Source organism: Chiloscyllium punctatum, chromosome 45 (assembly GCF_047496795.1).
Source record: "Chiloscyllium punctatum isolate Juve2018m chromosome 45, sChiPun1.3, whole genome shotgun sequence".
Taxonomy (NCBI): domain Eukaryota; kingdom Metazoa; phylum Chordata; class Chondrichthyes; order Orectolobiformes; family Hemiscylliidae; genus Chiloscyllium; species Chiloscyllium punctatum.
In genome coordinates, this window is record NC_092783.1 from 52564742 (window position 1) to 52586061 (window position 21320).

At 42.9% G+C, this 21320-nt stretch overlaps 1 protein-coding gene across 2 annotated transcripts; it reads right to left on the bottom strand.

Annotated features, from left to right (window-relative positions):
* Positions 1-1990: 1990 nt before the first annotated feature.
* On the bottom strand, positions 1991-19424 carry LOC140467108 (CMRF35-like molecule 1). Of its 2 annotated transcripts, XM_072563173.1 has the most exons (7): positions 19330-19424; positions 10443-10766; positions 9341-9661; positions 7469-7502; positions 6552-6670; positions 4810-4850; positions 1991-2992 (listed from the first exon to the last, which is right to left on the bottom strand). In XM_072563173.1, exons 1-7 carry the CDS (start codon positions 19367-19369, stop codon positions 2813-2815), a joined length of 1059 nt encoding a protein of 352 aa, XP_072419274.1. In that variant the 5' UTR covers positions 19370-19424; the 3' UTR covers positions 1991-2812. The 2 variants fall into 2 exon arrangements, with proteins under 2 accessions (XP_072419274.1, XP_072419275.1); XM_072563174.1 differs by lacking the exon at positions 10443-10766 and having other exon boundaries at positions 19330-19392.
* Positions 19425-21320: the final 1896 nt, after the last annotated feature.

A 21320-nucleotide genomic window follows, 5' to 3' on the forward strand; every position in this document is an offset into this window, starting at 1 on the left:
GTGGACTGCTTCTCTGCACTTCCATTTGCAGCACTTCAAATTATGGGGACATTAGCCTACCCTCTTGGAAGATGCAGAGTGCAAAGGAAAATCAAGTGAGGTCTTAAAGTACATTCAGACTCAGCTGAAAACGGGATTTTGATAGATCTGCCATAGATTTTATTTACTACTTAATAAGTGATTTTGGAATGTCTGAAAAAATTACGTTTAGAGTGATGACAAGCAAATGTAGGTCAGTGCTACAGCAGTTGGAAAGATAGGTAGTTAGTGTTTCAGACCAATTACCTGAACTGAAGTCTTGGGTGGAATTTAGTTTTGAATTTGTGGTCACATCTCACCATCTTAAATGATGGGTGAGCCCTCTTTTAGATTGCCGTAAAGTGATTTCATGGCTGGTGATCAGCTCAGTGAGATTCCTTCTCTACCTGAGGAGGAAGCTATCCATTTTGAGAGCTGTTGACTAGTCAGAATGTTGGCAGCTCTTTAGCCCAAGCTGGGTTTACCACAGGCTGCAGCCAGTTCTGGGACTGTAGGCAGTTCCCAAGATTGTGGAGTCAAGGATCAGATTGAAGAACTGAATGAGGGTTTTGACTGGGTCAGTGCTCTGTAGAGGAGGACATGGGGACACTGAGGGAAGAAAGCGATTGGGGTGGGGAGGGAGTGGGCGTTGCTCTGTTGAGCATACGTTGCCTGTACAGAAGGTCTGCCCACCTCATCCAGTGCAAGGCCTGCAGGATTTGCCATGGGACAATAATTGAAGGGATGGGTGGAGGCATTAGACCTTATTCTGGATTAGTGGTGCTGGAAGAGCACAGCAGTTCAGGCAGCATCCAAGTAGCTTCGAAATCGACGTTTCGGGCAAAAGCCCTTCATCAGGAATAAAGGCAGTGAGCCTGAAGTGTGGAGAGATAAGCTAGAGGAGGGTGGGGGTGGGGAGAAAGTAGCATAGAGTACAATGGGTGAGTGGGGGAGGGGATGAAGGTGATAGGTCAAGGAGGAGAGGGTAGAGTGGATAGATGGAAAAGAAGATAGGCAGGTAAGACAAGTCCGGACAAGTCAAGGTGACAGTTACTAAGCTGGAAGTTTAGAACTAGGGTGAGGTGGGGGAAGGGGAAATGAGGAAACTGTTGAAGTCCACATTGATGCCCTGGGGTTGAAGTATTCCAAGGCGGAAGATGAGGCGTTCTTCCTCCAGGTGTCTGGTGGTGAGGGAGCGGCGGTGAAGGAGGTCCAGGACCTCCATGTCCTCGGCAGAGTGGGAGGGGGAGTTGAAATGTTGGGCCATGGGGCGGGTGTGGTTGATTGGTGCGGGTGTCCCAGAGATGTTCCCTAAAGCGCTCTGCTAGGAGGCGCCCAGTCTCCCCAGTGTAGAGGAGACCGCATCGGGAGCAACGGATACAATAAATGATATTAGTGGATGTGCAAGTAAAACTTTGATGGATGTGGAAGGCTCCTTTAGGGCCTTGGATAGAGGTGAGGGAGGAGGTGTGGGCACAGGTTTTACAGTTCCTGCGGTGGCAGGGGAAAGTGCCAGGATTGGAGGGTGGGTTGTTTGGGGGTGTGGACCTGACCAGGTAGTTGCGGAGGGAACGGTCTTTGTGGAAGGCGGAAAGGGGTGGGGAGGGAAATATATCCCTGGTAGTGGGGTCTGTTTGGAGGTGGCGGAAATGTCGGCGGATGATTTGGTTTATGCGAAGGTTGGTAGGGTGGAAGGTGAGCACCAGGGGCGTTCTGTCCTTGTTACAAGGACCCCACCCCTCCAACCATAACAAGGACAGAACGCCCCTGGTGCTCACCTTCCACCCTACCAACCTTTGCATAAACCAAATCATCCGCCCCACCCCCACCCTCCTCTAGCTTATCTCTCCACGCTTCAGGCTCACTGCCTTTATTCCTGATGAAGGGCTTTTGCCCAAAACGTTGATTTCGAAGCTACTTGGATGCTGCCTGAACTGCTGTGCTCTTCCAGCACCACTAATCCAGGGTCTGGTTTCCAGCATCTGCAGTCATTGTTTTTACCGCATTAGACCTTAGTCAAGGCATAGAATACAAGAGCAAGGAGGTTACTTTGGATCTCTGTCAAAGATCAACAAGACCCCAACAGGAATAGCGTGTGCAGTTCTGGGTCACTACAGTGTTGGAAGGGTATGAAAACGCTAGAGAAGGTGTAGAGGGGATTCCCCAGACTATTATCTGGGCTGGAGCTATGAAGAAAGACTAAGTCGGCTGGTTTCCTTTGTGCAAAGAAGACTGAGCAGGAACTGGATTGTATAAAATTGAGGAGCGTAGATTGGAGGTAGCAGAGGGGTCGATAACCAGAGGGCATAGATTCGTGGTAAGGAGCAGGAGATTTAGACGGGGCTTAAAGAAAACTCTTCGCTAATAGTAGTGGGTATCTGGGAAATCATAGTCTTTAGTTTGGTAGAGGTGGGATTTGGATGTAATTAGATGATCATTTAACACAATTGCAAACAAGGCTATGAGCCAAGTGCTCGATTTTGGGATTAGATACATGATTGCGTATACACCACTCGACAATGGGCCAAATGGCCTCTTCCTGTGCTGTGAACTCTAACCATGTGGCCCTTATTTGTCTCAAGACCAGGCAGCATTACAGACACCACTCTACTGCTTGTAAAATACCAATGGTGATGGGTTTGACACCAGACTTTATAGTAGTCCCCGTCTGGTGGTCTGCTCCCAGAAGATAAAATGTTTCTCTCTCTGGTGCTATTCCAATTGCTGACTATATTTATTCATTAAGCCTTAATTTTAAAAAGAGCGTTGTCTTTGAATCTAGAAGGTAATTGCTCTAAGATTTGAATTGCAATGCCGCATATTCCACTGATTCCGAAGAATTGATCTTGATGCTCCCCTTTTGCTCTTTCAAATCCTTTAAGTTAGCATAAGTTCCAGAATCTTCCGTTGTTTGAGCAGAAGGCTGAAGGGTCACATTGGAGTAAGTGACAGTGTCTTTCATTATCCTGTCAGACTGAAATAAACATAACACTCACACTTGAACATGCAACAAAGACATGATGCTAAAATATGGAAATTAACATTGAATGACATTGACAGCACTGAACCCTCCACCATCAAGAGAAATTGAACCGAAACAGCCATGTAACTGTTGTGGCTATAAGTAAAAGAAAAGTCACCAGAGGACAGGGAGGCAGCTCTTTCATTCGAAGGTGATGACTGATGGTGAGTTTAACCTGAGAGTGACCATGCCTCAGGTGAGGGGGAAAGGTTGAGGTGATGACCTCACTTAGTGTGGAAATTGAACCCACACTGGTGACATTGCCAGACAGCCAGCCGTCCATCCAGCCAACCGACCTCCGCGTTGGAGGTTGGAAACTTTGTTTTGAGTAACTAAACATGCGTCCCCAAAGTCTGCCCATTGTCTACAAGGTGTAAGTGATTATATGGAATGCACCCACTTGGGGAGCGCAGCTGCCACAACATTCAAGAAACTCGGCAGTATTCAGGACAAAATGCTCACTTGTTTGGCACTCCATCAGTCACCCTCAATATGCAAGTATAAGGAAATACTGCAGTGCTGCAAGTCTGAAATAAAAACAGAAAATGCTGGAGATGCTCAGCAGATCAATTGTCACAGCCTCTGTAGATGCTGTCAGTCCTGCGAGATTTATCCAGCATTTTCTGTTTTCATTACTTTGAGTATATTTGCTCCATCACTGACGTGCAGTGATATTGCTGTATACCATCTCCAAGAAGCACTGCAGCAACTAACTAAGAAATGTTTCTTCTCATTTTTCTTGCCACTGCACGTCAACATATTGATCAGTGTGCGCAGCCCTTCTCAGTGTCTGTGTCTACAACATAGGGGGAGGGACCGTTGTCAGTCAAGGTCTTTCAAAGACACCTTCCAAATTCAAGGGCAGGAGATGCACATTCCTCTCCTTAGGTTCACGCCAACCTGTCTTAGACCATTTCCCTTCACTGGCACTTAGTCAATACTGGAACTCCTTCCCTAACCGAACTAGTTGTAGAATCCCTACAGTGCGGAAGCAGGCCATTGAGACTACACTAACCCTCCGAAGAGCACCCCACCCAGACCCATCACTTACCCTACAATCCTGCACTTCTCATGGCTAATCCACCTCGCTTGCACATCTTTGGACTGCAGGAGGAAACCGAAGCACACGGAGGAAACACATTCAGATGCAGGGAGAATGTGCAAACTCCACCCAGACAGTCCCCTGAAGCTGGAATCGAACGTGGGTCCCTGGCGCTGTGAGGCGGCAGTGCTACCCACTGAGCCACCATGCTGCTCCAGGGTGAACTAAGGGTGAACGTGTCCCAGATGGACTGCAGAGGCTTACCCCCACCACCTCTGCACAGAAATGGTTGCCTTGTGGATGCACAATTACTCTAAAATTTTCCACAAATCCCATTGTGCTGAACTGTATAACAGAGTCTATTGTGGAGAATCTTGTCAAAATCCAATTTTTATTCCTTCACAGAATGCTTGGGCCAGCATTGATTATCTATAATTTATTGTCCTCGAGCTACCTGATTGAATTGCTGCAGTCCCTAGGATGATGGTACATCCACAGTGAGTCAGGAAAGGAATTCCTCGAGTCCCAGCAACAGTGAACGAGCAGATTTTTAGGTGCATGATTGGAGGTAAACTGCAGATGGCGGTTTTCAAAACAATGAATATAACGCTCCACAATATTTTGGTGAGTACTTTGGGGCATTAATGCGATTAAAGCAATGAAGTGTTGAGTAATTGTAAGATAAGTGGGACAATATCCATAATCTTTAGATGCCTTCCATTCTTACCTTACTGGTCATGTCTGGAGTTTCTGGATTTTCAGTCTTAACTGCAAAATAAATTGTAAATGATTCACTTGCAACAAAGCTGCTTTCATTTACTCTCCCCACAGTACGTTTGTTCTATTCTAGTCTGGAACCTAAACCAGTGAAAAAACCTCAATGTCACACTCTGCTTCACACTTACACTCACCCACCCACATCAAGTCAACCACGTATTTCTGATCTACTACAGGAAGCTCCAAACACTTGCTATTTCCTAGCTGCATGATGGTAAACCACTTGCTTCAAGATGTTGAAGAAAATTGAGTCAAGTCTGACACTTTAGCTTGTTCTGCCTTTCACCCTGAGAAATAGATTAACCTCTTTTCAAATAATTTCATCTGCTAAGGGTGGTAACATATATTTCTGAAAATGGGACGATTCTGAGGCATGAGAACTTTTCACTGCTTCCAACACAATTCATGTCTTGCAGTCTAGGAGCTTAAATTGTATCATAAATTATGGAGACGTGCTGGAGTTTAATGAGAATCTGCAAAAGCAAATTACAGCCTTCAGTTGATTGAATAACTTTGGACATACTTCTAAAACGATTGAGAGTTTACTCTGGATGTTTTGATTTTACTCATTTCATTTTTTGTTAAACTTTTTATAAAGAATATTGGAAGATGGATTTTGAAATAATTTTCACATTATATACTGTAAAAGCAATTGAAACTTTAAATGTTCTCTCCCATCTTTTCAAGTGCACCGTATACACATGGTCACATCACCTTTAACGGCACTTTCCAAATCCACAACCTCTACCAATTAGAAGATCAAAGACAGTATTGAAACAGAATTGTACTTTCTTCGAATTACCCTCCAAGTTGCACAGATTTGACACTGCTGTTTATGAGAGACGAGAATCGCGGGTAAGGCCAATATTCCATGCATATCCTTAATTGCCCTGGAGAAAATACCTTCCTGAAGTACTGCATTTAGTATATGTATATCCACAGAGTGGTCAGGAAGGGAGTTTCAGGATTTGGACACAGAGACAATTAAATTACTTAAATAAATCTGTTGGAGTATTACTTGGTGTCATGTGACTTCTGATTTTGTCCTCCCCTGTTTCATCACTGGTATCCCCACACAATGGAAGTATTGTGATATATTTCCAATTCAGAATGATGTGTGGCTTGGAGGGGTATTTGCAAGAAGTAGCAGTTTGAATCATCCTGTTCAGCAATATTAGTGCACATCTTTGGACCCAGGCCTCCCTGGCCCAGAGGTAGGGTCACTTCCACTGTGCAGAACAGGCTGAATAAATGATTGTAGAAGCTCAGATTTCCCCATTTAATTGTCATTGTAAGCAAAGAGAACAGACTGAGCCCAAACAGCCCAGTGGGTTCATTGACTGGAGATATTGATGGCCCACAGCCTTAGCTCTGGGAGTTGGCCTCCAGTTGCCTGTTGGTCTCAGACCTAAGTGGGGCCTCTCCCTCATTGTTCCCTTCATGGACCTAATTGAGTATCAGCCACTGATGTGGCTAGCCTCTGGCATATTAACCCCAACTTGAGCAGGTACGATTCTGGTCACCAAGCCCATACGTTACTTTGTACCTTTGCTCCTGGCCCTACTTCCCAAAACACTTGTAGAACCATGAAAATTTTGCCCTATCTGTTTCTGATTGGGTAGCAACTATTTGCAATATTATATCAACACTTTATTATTGCCTTCTCAGGAATCAGTTTCTGCTTTTACGTACCATCATTTCCTGCCCTTTTTGTCCCTTTTCTTTTCCACAGAAACAGAATCAGTAGCGATAAGATTAACAGTCCCAGCAAAGCAGGGATGATGATGTGCCATATTTGCAGGGTGGTATTACTAAAAGAAAATGAAGCAGAATTGGTTAAATTAAAGTGTTGTGCACTCAATAGAACCAGGCAAAAATATGTAAACATTTATTAGCTGTAAACTAGATGGGAATTAGTTTTAAATATAATTGTTTCTGAATTAAAAGATGTGTTACGTTCTAGTGAGCCTACTCTGCTGAGGATGCATTGCCGCAACTTGTTAAAGTTTCTTCAACAGCACCTTCTAAACCTACAACGTCTACCACTTTGAAAGACAAAGGCAAGGGAACACCACCATCTGCACGTGCCCCTTTAAGTCACACATCATTCTGACTTTGAACTGTGTTCCTTCACTGTCACCGAGTCAAAATGCCGGAGCTCCCTTCCTTAATAATACCGTGGGAAAAACCGATGCCACACGGATTGCAGCAGCTCAAGAGGTTGGCTCACGGTCACCTTCTCAAGGTCAATGAGGGATGAGCGATAAATGCGGGCCCTGCCCATGATGGCCACATCATGTGAATGACTAATGCACTGGGCTGAAGTGTGATTTTCTCATTGTGAATAGAAATGGGGTGTAAGTGGGAGTGCGGATCTCGTCGTCAAATGAACAATTGCTGCCAGGACCTGTGTTAACTTTGTTGTCTGATTTTGATATTGGTATTAATTGAGATGGACAATTAATAGAAGAATTATGAGGAAAGGTATGGCACCAAAAGGATAGTTTTTAATCGCATAACATCACTCAGTGAGGAGACCAGAACTATCCAACAACTTCAATCAGAATGACCCAAAAGTGATTATTCTAAGAAAACTATTAAAATCTTACCTTAGGTTGTCACTGGAAATTGCGGGAATTCCCACTGTTGCAAATAAATGTGAATAAGAAACTGAATGAATAGTTGAAAACCATCAGCAAATATAAGCATAACTTTCCTCTTTAGCACAATCCCTGAGGAAGCAAGATGGTGGTGGAGCATTGGTGGAGGTGATGGGTGGAGGCCCACTGAGTGGTGCAGGTGAATGGGAGAGTTCTGTTTAGTATTGGGTGTGATGCACAGGAGGGTGTTGACTGCTGGTGGGGCGAGGGGGAGGTGTCTGTTTGATGGGGGTGAAGGGGAAAGGGATGGTTAACTGGTGTAGGGGGAATAGGTTTAATAATCCTGAGCATTGGCTGTTTAAAATTCCTTTAGGCAATTGCTCAAATTGAGGATGGATGAACAAAAATTTGTGGAATAGGTATCTTTGTCTTTGTTGGGGTTATAAAATCTTGTGAAAGGAAGAGAGAGAAAGTTGGATTCAGGAAGAAAGGCGGGCTTCCCAGCAACCCATAGAGGATTTGAAAATCAAGAAAGTCTACATCTGTTGTGTCCCTTAGTGTGGAGGGGGATTAATGCTGCAACTGTGGCTCTTTTGTCCATTTGATTCCATGAATTGGGGTTTGGGAGGGCACTGTCATGGTCTTGTGGCCTGTCATGTGGAGATCACCTTTATATGGGCTCATTCCTCAGGGGGAACTGGGGAATGGGATGGTCTAGCACTAAGAAACTGTCATTGGCTTCTAAACATGCCAGCTGTATTGGCTGTAAGTTGGCTTCACTGAGACTCCATCTCCACAGAGTGAGGTAATGATTCCTATGGGAGCCTGCCAGAGAAATTCACACAGAGCTGGCACAGCAAGTCAGGGGTGACCTGATCCTGCATGCACCTCCTCCGCCCTCATCAACAACCCCACTGTGGAGCAGGTAGACCCTGTCCAGAGTGACTGAAGCCACTTGGCCATGATCATAACCTCTGTAAACTTCCCTTCTTTTGTTGGGAAATACTAGATTGTGTCTCAATGTCCAGTGTGGTACTTGAAGGTCCACACAAAACGGGGGAGGATTTGTCTCAAAGCTGCTTCCATATCCTTTTCATCCTTCCACCATGACTGGAGTGAGATACAGGCCTGGAACAGTAAGTGGAAGAAAGAGTAATTTATTCTGAGACAACTATTGCCCATTCTAATCTGGTATTTTTTGAAAGTAATTGCAACATCTGTTTTATAGCCAAATTCAGATACTGATTCATTGACTGAATATTATATATTACAGCCAACAATAATTTAACTGAAGTCTAAGGTATATGAATATGACACACCCTATCATGATTTAGAGTTACATCCTTTACTGTCACTGGATTAAGATCCAAGAACTCTGTCCATAACAACGTCACCCTTTGGGGGTGTTCCTACACCGTGACAACAGTGGTCAAGAAGGCAGGTCATTTGGGCTGGCCAATAAAATCTGGCCTTGCCAGTGATACCCATGCCCTTGTGAATGAGAAAGCCAGGGATGTAGGGGGATGACCCCACTTACGGTGGAGGCTAAATCTAAGCATCTTTAATTTAAGATAGTTGTTAAATATTAAATAAGAATTTCATTGAGTATATTCTTTGCCCAGAGAATTGGCTGAATGTGGAAATTGCTAAACGCTGAACAAGAAGCGTAGTTGAGGCAAGAGCGGTAGCTGCAATTAACAGAAAGAGAAATAAACACATTGAGATGCAGTGGAGTAAGAGAAGGATAAGTTGAAAGGGTGAGATGGCATAGGACGGGGGAAGGCTCTTGTGAAACATGAACACCGGCATTGAGCAATGTGTCTATTCTGTAAATGCTATGGATGACCTACTGAATTATAATAATTTTAATTTGATTCTTACCATTAGCAATTGTTAGGATTTGTGTGATCTTTACGTCATCTATATTTACTGATCCACACCAGTACTGTCCTTTATCTGCTTTAGTGATATTGCTCATGGTAACAGTAAGATTTTGAGACTTGTTTGACACGATTAGAATTCTCCCTTTATACGCATTTCCAATAGTTTTATCTGAGCTGGCGATAACAGTGCAATTATTTACAGAGGTTACTTTACAGAAGAATTTCTTATAGTGTCTCTCTTGTTGCGTATAGAGACACGATACAATAGTGGTATTTTGCATTACATTGTAGGTCTCTGTTGGAATGGGTTCCTCTGAATCTGTTGGTAAATATGAAAAAGAAAGCCATTAAAACTGCAGAATGAAGAAAAACTGAATATTTTTAGTTTTGAAAATATCTAAAATAAATGAGCTAAATGTTGATAATGTCAAAAAATGTTTTCTGTTTTTTAAATACAAATAGGATTATAGAGTCATAGAGCCCAGTGTAAGTGCTGAAATCTCTTGTGTTCATTGTTGTTCATGTTATGTTTTTAATTGTGTATATTTTCCACCACCCATGGGAAATATGTTTGCCCAAGTTTGGTAATTCCTTCCTGTTATCTGTAACTCCAATGAAAATGCTTAAAAGACTGTTTCTGGGGGGATCTAACCATTGTTGATCTAAGTTACTGCACCAGAATCAGAATTGATCGTATGTTTTAAGTTGTGTACCAGAATGCTTGGTGCTTAATCTCAACCTGAGGCCACTTTCTTACAGGAGACCACAATGTATCACAGATGTAATGTAATTAGCTCTTAAGCAATATGTAATAAACCTATTTATTGTTCATCAAAATTGAACATATTTTTTATTGAAACCCTTCATGTGGGAATCTCATGGTGTCAGTAGCTTAGAATAACATCAATGAGAAGCATTAGTGTCAGTTCACCTACTCAAAGCTTCTTAATCACACCATTTTACAAAGATAGGGAGCTGTGTTGATCCTTTCATAAACTGAAGTCAAATTCCGTAGCACATCAGCTCTGAAGATTAGTGGGCTTGGTGTTACTGCACTCAGATCACATGATCAGCCTTATAATCTTCTGAAATATTCTTACCTGTAAAAACCTTCAGTAATATCACATCTGAAACAATGATGGAATCTTGTTTTTGTGCTCCACACCAGTACATTCCTGTATTTTTCTCCTGAAGTTGTTGCATGGTGACAGAAATTGACCCATGGATGTAAGAGATGGATGTTGTACCATGAAAATTATTGTTCATGGATTTTTCAATTCTTACTATAAATTTGCATTCATTTTCTGAATATGATTTACACCACATTACAGGATGTCTTTGGTCCCATTTCCATGGAAATTGGACAGTGATATTTTTCCCTGCAGCAGCTTTCAACACCGTCCATGTAATTTGTGTCCATGACGCTGTTGGGTGAAATGTTACAAGTGAACGAGAATTATATCTCAACAATCAATTTTAAGCAATTGTTTTGGAACCTCACAGACAACTATTATAAACATTTCGACAAGGGATGGAAGAAAAGGTCCTGGAAGGGAATGGTGTCATCCAAGATGGAGGATGGGAAAAATTTCTGGCTGTAACAGCTGCTCCTTTTTTTGAGGTATTTTAGGTGCTGGAGGTGATTTCCTCGAATTCCAGGAGCAGCAATTACTATTTCATTTGCTGCTGCATTGTTTTTGAACTTTTGGCAAAAAAACTCAAAACAACAGCAGTTTTAATAAAGAACAGACAAAGGAAGCACATGGTGAGGTCATTGCAGGAGAGAGAGAGAACCTGCATAGTCACTGCCTTTGCTGTTTGAATTCATGTATCGCTGGACATCAGAGGGTATCTGGGAAAATTAACAAACGGTGAAATTCACAACTGATCTTGGAGGAACCTGTTTGGGTGAAATTCACAGCACAGAATCAGATAAGTTAATTGTTGTTTTAAGTGTGCCCTACAGAGAATCTGCAGTAGTGAGTAGAGTGGGTTCTTTCTTGATTATATGTTTTGGAGATATGTCTCTTGATTAAACTTAAAATATAAGTCACAACTATTAATTTAACTTGGGGCAGTGTTTGTAGAGGAATAAGACGGTGTTAATTTCTGGGTATGTAAATTGTGAAGAAGCAAAAATTGCCTTTAATAGAGTGATATGTACTTCTTGTCAGGTGTGGGAGTTTAAAGAGAGCTTAAGGGTTACTGAGGATTATATCTGCCATAAATGCTGTTGGCTGCGAATCTTATCAGATTGAGTGGATTGGTTGGAGAGACAGATAGAAGCGATGAGGAATTTGCAACAGCAACAGTATGTGATGAATGGCAGTTATAGGAAGGGGAGGGGATGTCTCAGTTACAGTCACATAGATGGGTTAACTCCAGGAAGGGTAAGAGAGGTAGGCAGCTAGTGCAAGAGTCTTTTGTGGATATATCCATTTCAATCAGGTATGCTGTTTTGGCAAATGTAGGGGGTGATGGATTCTCAGGGGAATGTAGCACAAACAGCCAAGTTTCTGGTGTTGAGACTGGCTCTAATGCAACGAGGGGTATGTCAGGTTCCAAGAGATCAATTGTGTTAGGGGACTCTCTAGTCCGAGGTACAGACAGACATTTCTGTGACCAGCAGCGAAAAATCGGAATGGTGTGTTGCTTTCCTGGTGCCAGGATCAAGGATGTCTCCGAGAGGGTGCAGAATGTTCTCAAGGGGTAGAGGGGCCAGCAGGAGGTCATTGGTTCCAATATGGGCAATGTCGTAGGAAGGGAAAAGGTTGAGATTCTGAAGGGAGATTACAGTGAGTTAGGCAGGAATTTAAAAAGGAGGTCCTCAAGGGTAGTAATATCTGGATTACTCCTAGTGCTACGAGCTAGTGAGGGCAGGAATAGGAGGATAGAGCAGATGAATGCATGGCTGAGGAGCTGGTGTATGGGAGAAGGATTCCCATTTTTGGATCATTGGAATCTCTTTTAGGGTGGAGGTGACCTGTCCAAGAAGGAGGGATTGCACCTCAATTGGAAGGGGATTAATATACTGGCAGGGAAATTTGCTAGAGCTGCTCGGGAGGATTTAAACTAGTAACGTGGTGGAGGCGGGGGGGATCCAGATAGTGAGGAAAGAGATCAATCTGAGACTGGTACAGTTGAGAACAGAAGCGAGTCAAACAGTCAGGGCAGGCAGGGACAAGGTAGGACTAATAAATTAAACTGCATTTATTTCAATGCAAGGGGCCTAACAGGGAAGGCAGATGAACTCAGGGCATGGTTAGGAACATGGGACTGGGATATCATAGCAATTACAGAAACATGGCTCAGGGATGGGCAGGACTGGCAGCTTAATGTTCCAGGATACAAATGCTACAGGAAGGATAGAAAGGGAGGCAAGAGAGGAGGGGGGTAGGGGAGTGGCATTTTTGATAAGGGATAGCATTACAGCTGTGCTGAGGGAGGATATTCCTGGAAATACATCCAGGGAAGTTATTTGGGTGGAAATGAGAAATAAGAAAGGGTTGATCACCTTATCGGGATTGTATTATAGACCCCCCAATAGTCAGAGGGAAATTGAGAAACAAATTTGTAAGGAGATCTCAACTATCTGTAAGAATAATAGGGTGGTTATGGTAGGGGATTTTAACTTTCCAAACATAGACTGGGCTGCCATAGTGTTAAGGGTTTAGATGGAGAGGAATTTGTTAAGTGTGTACAAGACAATCTTTTGATTTAGTATGTGGATGTGAGAAGGTGCAAAACTTGATCTACTCTTGGGGAATAAGGCAGGGCAGGTGACTGAGGTGTCAGTGGGGGAGCACTTTGGGGCCAGCGACCATAATTCTATTAGATTTAAAATAGTGATGGAAAAGGATAGACCAGATTTAAAAGTTGAAGTTCTAAATTGGAGAAAGGCCAATTTTGACGGTATTAGGCAAGAACTTTTGAAAGCTGATTGGGGGCAGATGTTCGCAGGTAAAGGGACGGCTAGAAAATGGGAAGCCTTCAGAAATGAGATAACGAGAATCCAGGGAAAGTATATTTCTGTCAGGGTGAAAGGGAAGGCTGGTAGGTATAGGGAATGCTGGATGACTAAAGAAATTGAGGGTTGGGTTAACAAAGTGAAGGAAGCATATGTCAGGTATAGACAGGATAGATCGAGTGAATCCTGAAAAGAGTATAAAGGAAGTAGGAGTATACTTAAGAGGGAAATCAGGAGGGCAAAAAGGGGACATGAGATAGATAACTTTGGCAAATAGAATTAAGGAGAATCCAAAGAGTTTTTACAAATACATTAAGGACAAAAGGGTAACTAGGGAGAGAATAGGGCCCCCTCAAAGATCAGCAAGGCGGCCTTTGTGTGGAGCCACAGAAAATGGGGGAGATAATAAATGAATATTTTGCATCAGTAGTTACTGTGGAAAATGATATGGAAGATATAGACTGTCGGGAAATAGATGGTGACATCTTGCAAAATGTCCAGATTACAGAGGAGGAAGTGCTGGATGTCTTGAAATGGGTAAAGGTGGATAAATCCCCAGGACCTGATCAGGTGTATCCTAGAACTCTGTGGGGAGCTAGAGAACTGATTGCTGGGCCTCTTGCTGAGATATTTGTATCATCGTGGGTGGCACGGTGGCACAGTGGTTAGCACTGCTGCCTCACAGCGCCAGAGACCCGGGTTCAATTCCCGCCTCAGGCAACCGACTGTGGAGTTTGCACATTCTCCCCGTGTCTGCGTGGGTTTCCTCCGGGTGCTCCGGTTTCCTACCACTGTCCAAAGATGTGCAGGTTAGGTGAATTGGCCATGCTAAATTGCCCATAGTGTTAGGTGAGGGGGTAAATATAGGAGAGTGGGTATAGGTGGGTTGCGTTTCGGTGGGTTGGTGTGGACTTGTTGGGCTGAAGGGCCTGTTTCCACACTGTAAGTAATCTAATCTATCGATAGTCACAGGTGAGGTGCTGGAAGACTGGAGATTAGCTAACGTGATGCCACTGTTTAAGAAGGGCGGTAAAGACAAGCCAGGGAACTATAGACCGGTGAGCCTGACCTCAGTGGTGGGCAAGTTGTTGGAGGGAATCCTGAGGGACAGGGTGTGCATGTATTTGGAAAGGCAAGGACTGATTTGGGATATCATGTCTCACAAACTTGATTGAGTTTTTTGAAGAAGTAACAAAGAGGATTGATGAGGACAGAGCAGTAGATGTGACCTATATGGACTTCAGTAAGGCGTTCGACAAGGTTCTCCATGGGAAACTGATTAGCAAGGTTAGATCTCATGGAATACAGGGAGAACTAGCCATTTGGATATAGAACTGGCTCAAATGTAGAAGACAGAGGGTGGTGGTGGTGGAGGGTTGTTTTTCAGACTGGAGACCTGTGGCCAGTGGAGTGCTACAAGGATCGGGGCTGGGCCCTTTACTTTTTGTCATTTACATAAATGATTTGGATGCGAGCTTAAGAAGTACAGTTAGTAAGTTTGCAGATGACACCAAAATTGGAGGTGCAGTGGACAGTGAAGAGGGATACCTCAGATTACAACAGGATCTTGACCAGATGGGCCAATGGGCTGAGAAGTGGCAGATGGAGTTTAATTCAGATAAATGTGAGGTGCTGCATTTTGGGAAAGCAAATCTTAGCAGAACTTATACACTTAATGGTAAGGTCCGAGGGAGTGTTGCTGAACAAAGAGACCTTGGAGTGCAGGTTCATAGCTCCTTGAAAGTGAAGTCACAGGTAGATAGGATAGTGAAGAAGGCATTTGGTATGCTTTCCTTTATTGGTCAGAGTATTGAGTACAGGAGTTGGGAGGTCATGTTGTGGCTGTACAGGACATTGGTTAGGCCACTGTTGGAATATTGCATGCAATTCTGGTCTCCTTCCTATTGGAAAGATGTGAAACCTGAAAGGGTTCAGAAAAGATTTACAAGGATTTTGCCAGGGTTGGAGGATCTGAGCTACAGGGAGAGGCTGAAGAGGCTGGGGTTGTTTTCCCTAGAGTGTCTGAGGCTGAGGGGAGACCTTAGAGGTTTACAAAATTATGAGGGGCATGGATAGGATAAATAGACAAAGTCTTTTCCCTGAGGTCGGGGAATCCAGAACTAGAGGGAATAGTTTTAGGGTGAGAGGGGAAAGATATAAAAAAGGCATAAGAGGCAACCTTTTCACGCAGAGGGTAGTATACGTGTATGGAATGAGCTGCCAGAGGAAGTGGTGGAGGCTGGTACAATTGCAACATTTAAGAGGCAGTTGGATGGGTATATGAATGGGAAGGGTTTGGAGGGATATGGGCCGGGTGCTGGCAGGTGGGACTAGATTGGGTTGGGATATCTGGTCAACATGGACAGGTTGAATAGAGTCATAATCTTATGGAGAGCAAGAGTCATAAAGATGTACAGCATGAAAACAGACCCTTCGGTCCAACCCCGTCCATGCTGACCAGATATCCCAATCCAATCTAGTCCCACCTTCCAGCACCCGGCCCATATCCCTCCAAACCCTTCCTATTCATATCCCCATCCAAATGCCTCTTCCTTTAGCCTTTTGCGTATCTGCCAGCTCTTTAACGAACTGTTCAGCTTAATCCCACACCCCAATTCCTCCATAACCCTCATCAATAATCATCCTCACACAGGTATCCAAATACCTTTTGAAAGTTTCTGCTTAATCTGGCCTTATCATATCTTCAGGTAATGCAGCCCTGATCCTAGCTGTCATCTCTATGCAATAATGTCTCCACTAATGTTTACACTGATTATTTTACATTATAAACCTACTTGCCAAATGATGTTTTTTTTCCTTCTTTCTGCATCAAAATTCTTCCCAGTTTCCAGTACCTTATTTGGTTTCCCCTCACCCTGCTCTAAAATCAATCGTCTGAGTTTAAGACTGGAAGAACTTGGAGCAGGAGGAGTCAATTCAGATCCTTGAGCCCGAAACATCATTTAATATGATCATGGCTGATCTCATCTTGGCCTCAAATAGACTTTCTGGCTCAGCCTCCATGATCCTTCAACCCATTACTAATTAAAAATCGGACTTTCCCGTCCTTAAATCTATTCAATGTTTGGGCATTCACCTTACACTGGGGTCATTCACAGATTCACATTCCTTTAATTGGAGTAATTTTTCCTCATCTCTATTTTAAATCTGCAACCTCTTATCCTAAAACCATGATCTCTCATTCTAGATCGCCCCAAATAAAACATCCTTTCTCCATCTACTTTGTCCATCCCTGTTAGTGTCAAATGTGCCTTCGTTATCATGGTTTGGAGATGCCGGTGTTGGACTGGGGTGTACAAAGTTAAAAATCACACAACACCAGGTTATAGTCCAACAGGTTTAATCGGAAGCACTAGCTTTCGGAGCGCTGCTCCTTCATCAGGTGGTTGCGGTGCTCCGAAAGCTAGTGCTTCCAATTAAACCTGTTGGACTATAACCTGGTGTTGTGTGATTTTTAACTTTGTACCTTAGTTAGATTTCCTCTCATTCTTGTAAACTCTAGAGAGGATAAGCCGAAATTGCTCAATCTCTCTACAAAAGACAAGTTTCTCTGATTGCTTCACATAAATAAATTCCATCATCCCTGGACATCACCCTGGTGAAACTTCTTTGTGCCCTGATCTGGGCATTGAAATGTTCTTAAAGTGTGGTCCCAGAACTGAACACCGGACTTCAGCTGAAGCCTATTCTCTGCAAACTAAAGGGTTAGCATGACTTTGTCTTTTTCTATTCAGTCTTTCTATTTACACATCCAAGAATCCCATAACTGCCTAATTTGCCCTGTTGCCTGAATGAATATGTATCCTCAGGAACCTCAGGTCCTGCATTCCCCTCAGTGTAGTACCATCAAGGTTATTGTGTTCCTCCATCTCATTCCTCTCCAAGTGCATCAATTCACATGTATCTACATTAAATTGCATTTGCTGTGCACCTGTCCATTCTACTCAGTAACAAAGAAACAGCCACTTAGACCTCTGTCATTGTTCTGTGGACATTGGGAATCCAAACATCAGTTCTACTGAACAACATGACTGGTGTGGCTTGAGAAGTGAGACAAGGAACCCATCTGAGGTGGATCTAGCAAGACTCAGAAGCCAGTCATAGGGTCAAGAGTCATAGAGATATACAGCATGGAAACAGACCCATCAGTCCAACCCGTCCATGCCGACCAGATATCCCAACCCAATCTAGTCCCACCTCCAGCACCCGGTGCATATCCTTCCAAACCCTTCCTATTCATATACCCACCCAGATGCCTTTTAAATGTTGTAATTGTACCAGCTTCCACCACTTCCTCTGGCAGCCCATTCTACTCACGCACCACCCTCTGCATGAAAACATTGCTCCTTGGTCTCTTTTATATCTTTCCCCTCTCACCGTAGACCTCTAGCTCTGGACTCTCCCACCCCAAGACCATAAGGGCGTTGTGGAATTTAGCACATCACTTCAAATCCATAGAGCTGACTGCCTATAAATGATTATCTGATTGATGTATGGAGCCATTACGATAGTCTTAAGTGATGAAGGAAGCTTCTATTGTTTGAATGCAACTTCACAGGCAGCAGCCCACTCTTCCACTGTATGGACTGAGGCTTGCTACACCACGCAAGGCTATCCATTAAAAACACAGAGCAGACACTCAGTAGTATCATCTGGGAAGCTTTGATTAAATGCACAAACTACCAATAATTGTTATGTTAAACAGATTGAAATCTAACTAAGTGATATTCATATTCACATTATATTCCACATGGGCAGGATGTTTATCTGCACCGTCATTCTGTTAGACTATGGGCGCACTTAAATTTCGGTGAAGAATGTAAATCTGAGATGTTAACTTATGTGAGGATTATTTTTACCTGGCCACATTGATGGTGCTCGCAGAGGTGGATTTACTGCCCGGTTTTAACATTATTCTACCTTTATTTAGGGAGGCAGGGAAGGGCATGCCTTTTGTTCTCTTGATTGTACAACATAATAACAGAATTATTTAATCCATTGTGCTTGCACTAACTCTTCAAATGAGAATCACTACCCTCTGCCAGTCTCCTGGGTTTCCCCATATTCTTTTATCCAAATAATCATCCAATGCCCTCTTCAATGCCTCAATTGAACTTCCCTCTATTATGTTTCCAGGCAGTACATTCCTTTATCAATTGTACCGATCTCCTTAAATTCCTGTGATGTCCTACAATACTCACTGTTCCCTTCCCTGAGGGAATTCTAGTTCTCTGAATCTAGCTTCCTCTGCTCCCTTCCCCCCACTGATAGTGGCTCTGTTTTCAATGAGGTCCAATTTTCTGGAACTTCATAGTTAAAATCCTTGCCCTCAGCAACTCCTTCTCTGATTAACAACCTATTTCCACACTGTAGGTAGGGATTATATTTAACGCCACCTCTTGGATAAAGCTAGTAGTCAGTACACCCAATTTCTCCTTCTTTAGCATGGAATCAATGTTTCACTTCCTTCTCTGTTAAGAACTTTGAGCCAGTTTTCTAAGATGAAGAAACTACATAAATGCAAATGATTCTGTTAATGCATTTTTTTAGATTAGAATCAGTCTAACTGTTATGGAACTGACAGCAGAACACAGGTGGCTAAAACCTTCAATACATTATCTGGGCTGACACCAATTGTTAAAGTTCGCTTGAGAATGTAACTTTTAAAAAAGGTTTTGTAATTTACAAATAAAAGAAGTAAAACTAACATAGTCATTCCAACAGATGAGAGACTTAACAAACAATTAAGTATTTTTCAATGTATAATTTTAGTTATATCACACTGTAAACTTTTGCTATAAATTCTGTGTCTTACAACTGTGTACTCCACAATCACTTGATGAAGGAGCGGCGCTCCAATAGCTCGTGCTTCCAATTAAACCTGTTGGACTATAACCTGGTGTTGTGTGATTTTTAACTTTGTACACCCCAGTCCAACACCAGCAGATCCAAAACATAAATGTAAATAGTGATTCAAATATAGAAGAGGTTAATCTTACTTGATATCAGACTGAGGACCAGCAGCGCAATGTACTTCATGGTTCCAGTGTAGGTATCTATGTTTTTCAGTACTGTACAAGTATCACTGTGTCCATTTAAGTATCTGTACTGAATCATTTACTTCCTTATAGAATTGCAGATGTCTTCCTTGTGCGCACAGGATAAGGGTTGACAAAAAACTGTTTCACAACTTTAATGTAAGCGGTTCAAGTTTGAGGAAGATTCTTTTTAGTCCCAATCTCTGGTAGCTTCCTTTCCCCATGTCATGTCATGTGTCAATAAATATAGTAAAAAGCAATTCAAATGGACTTTTTTTGATCATGAGCACTAATTCAGTTTGAGGGGTAGGACCAGTGGTAATTGTTTTTGAGAGAGCACTCCCACTTAGCTGTTTAAACATCATTTCAAACCGTGGCGTTTTAGGCTTGTCCAATGTCTTGAGTTGATCAGATTTCAAGTCTTTTCTTCTCACAGTTCTGGGGACCTATACTGTTTAAGTGACTGAAATAAATATTTAATAGCCGACATTTATTAAAAAAAAATGAAATCTGAATTTTAGTAAGCTCGCCAAAGCTGCCATGGCCAAACTCTCTGCATCCCCTTCCACACCTCTTCCAAAGAGAAATGTCGGGCTGAAAATGCTAAGTTAGTCTCTCCTATTTTACAGGGTAAGGAGTAAGACCATTGAAGAAGAAGAAGATAATAAGAACAGAAACAAAAAAGTACGATCTGATAGTCATTACAGAGTCATGGCTGCAAGATGACACCGATCAAGAGCCAAATATTGAAGAGTACAGGACACTTACAAAGGACAGGAAGCTAGGACAATGTTAGAACATAGAACATAGAAAAGTACAGCACAAAACAGGCCCTTTGGCCCACGATGTTGTGCCGAGGTTTAATCCTAATGTAAAATATAGTAACTTAACCTATGCACCCCCCAACTCACTGCTTTCCATGTGCATGTCCAGCAGTCGCTTACATATCCCCAATGTCTCTGCTTCCACCATCACCGCTGGCAACACATTCCATGCATTCACATTGTTCTGTTAATTAATTATGTATTAGCTCAATATAGAAAGATGACCTAAATTCAGGAAACCAGGTAGAGATGAGAAATGATATGGGCAAGAAGTCACTTGTGGGTATAGTGTGCAGACCCCTAACAGTATCCTCTCATTCGAGTGGCAACAAAAATACCATACAGTACAGCGCAATACAACACAGGAACAGGCCATTTGGCTAACCAAGCCTGTGCTATTTCCTAATCCTTACTTAGGCCCACTATATACTGTCCATACATGGTTCCTATCCCTCTGTTCGCCTCCTATTCATGTGTCTTTCATGATATGCCTTAGATGTTGCTAATGTGCCTGCTTCCTCCAGCTCCACTGAGAGTGCGTTCCAAACACACACCATCCACTGTGTCGAAAATTTTCCCTGCACGTCTCCCTCTCACCCTGAACGCGTGCCGTCCTGGAGTTGATCTTTCCACCCTCAGAAAAAGCCTCTGAGTGTCACCCTATCCATGCCTCTCACAACTTTGTAGACCACCCCTTCAGCTTCCGTCTTTCCAGTGAAATCAATCCAAGTCTGTCCAACCTTTCCTCATAGCTAAAACCCCCCAGACCAGGCAACATCCTGGTAAACTTTCTTTGCACTCTCTCCAAAGCAACCACATCCTTCTGGTAGTGTGGTGACCAGAACCGCACACAATATTCCAAATGCGGCCTAACTAAAGCTTTGTACAGCTGTAATTTGATGCCCCAGCTGACAAAGCCAAGCGTGCTGTACGTCTTCCTGGTCACCTTATTCACCTGTGTTGCTCACTTTCAGGGATATGTGAACCTCTAAGCCCAGACCCCTCTGTATGTCAATGTTCCTAAGGGTTCTGCCATTTATTGTATAAATTATACCTGAATTTGATCTTCCAAAATGCATCATCTCACATTCGTCGAGATTAAACTGCATCTGCCTTCTCTCTGCCCAA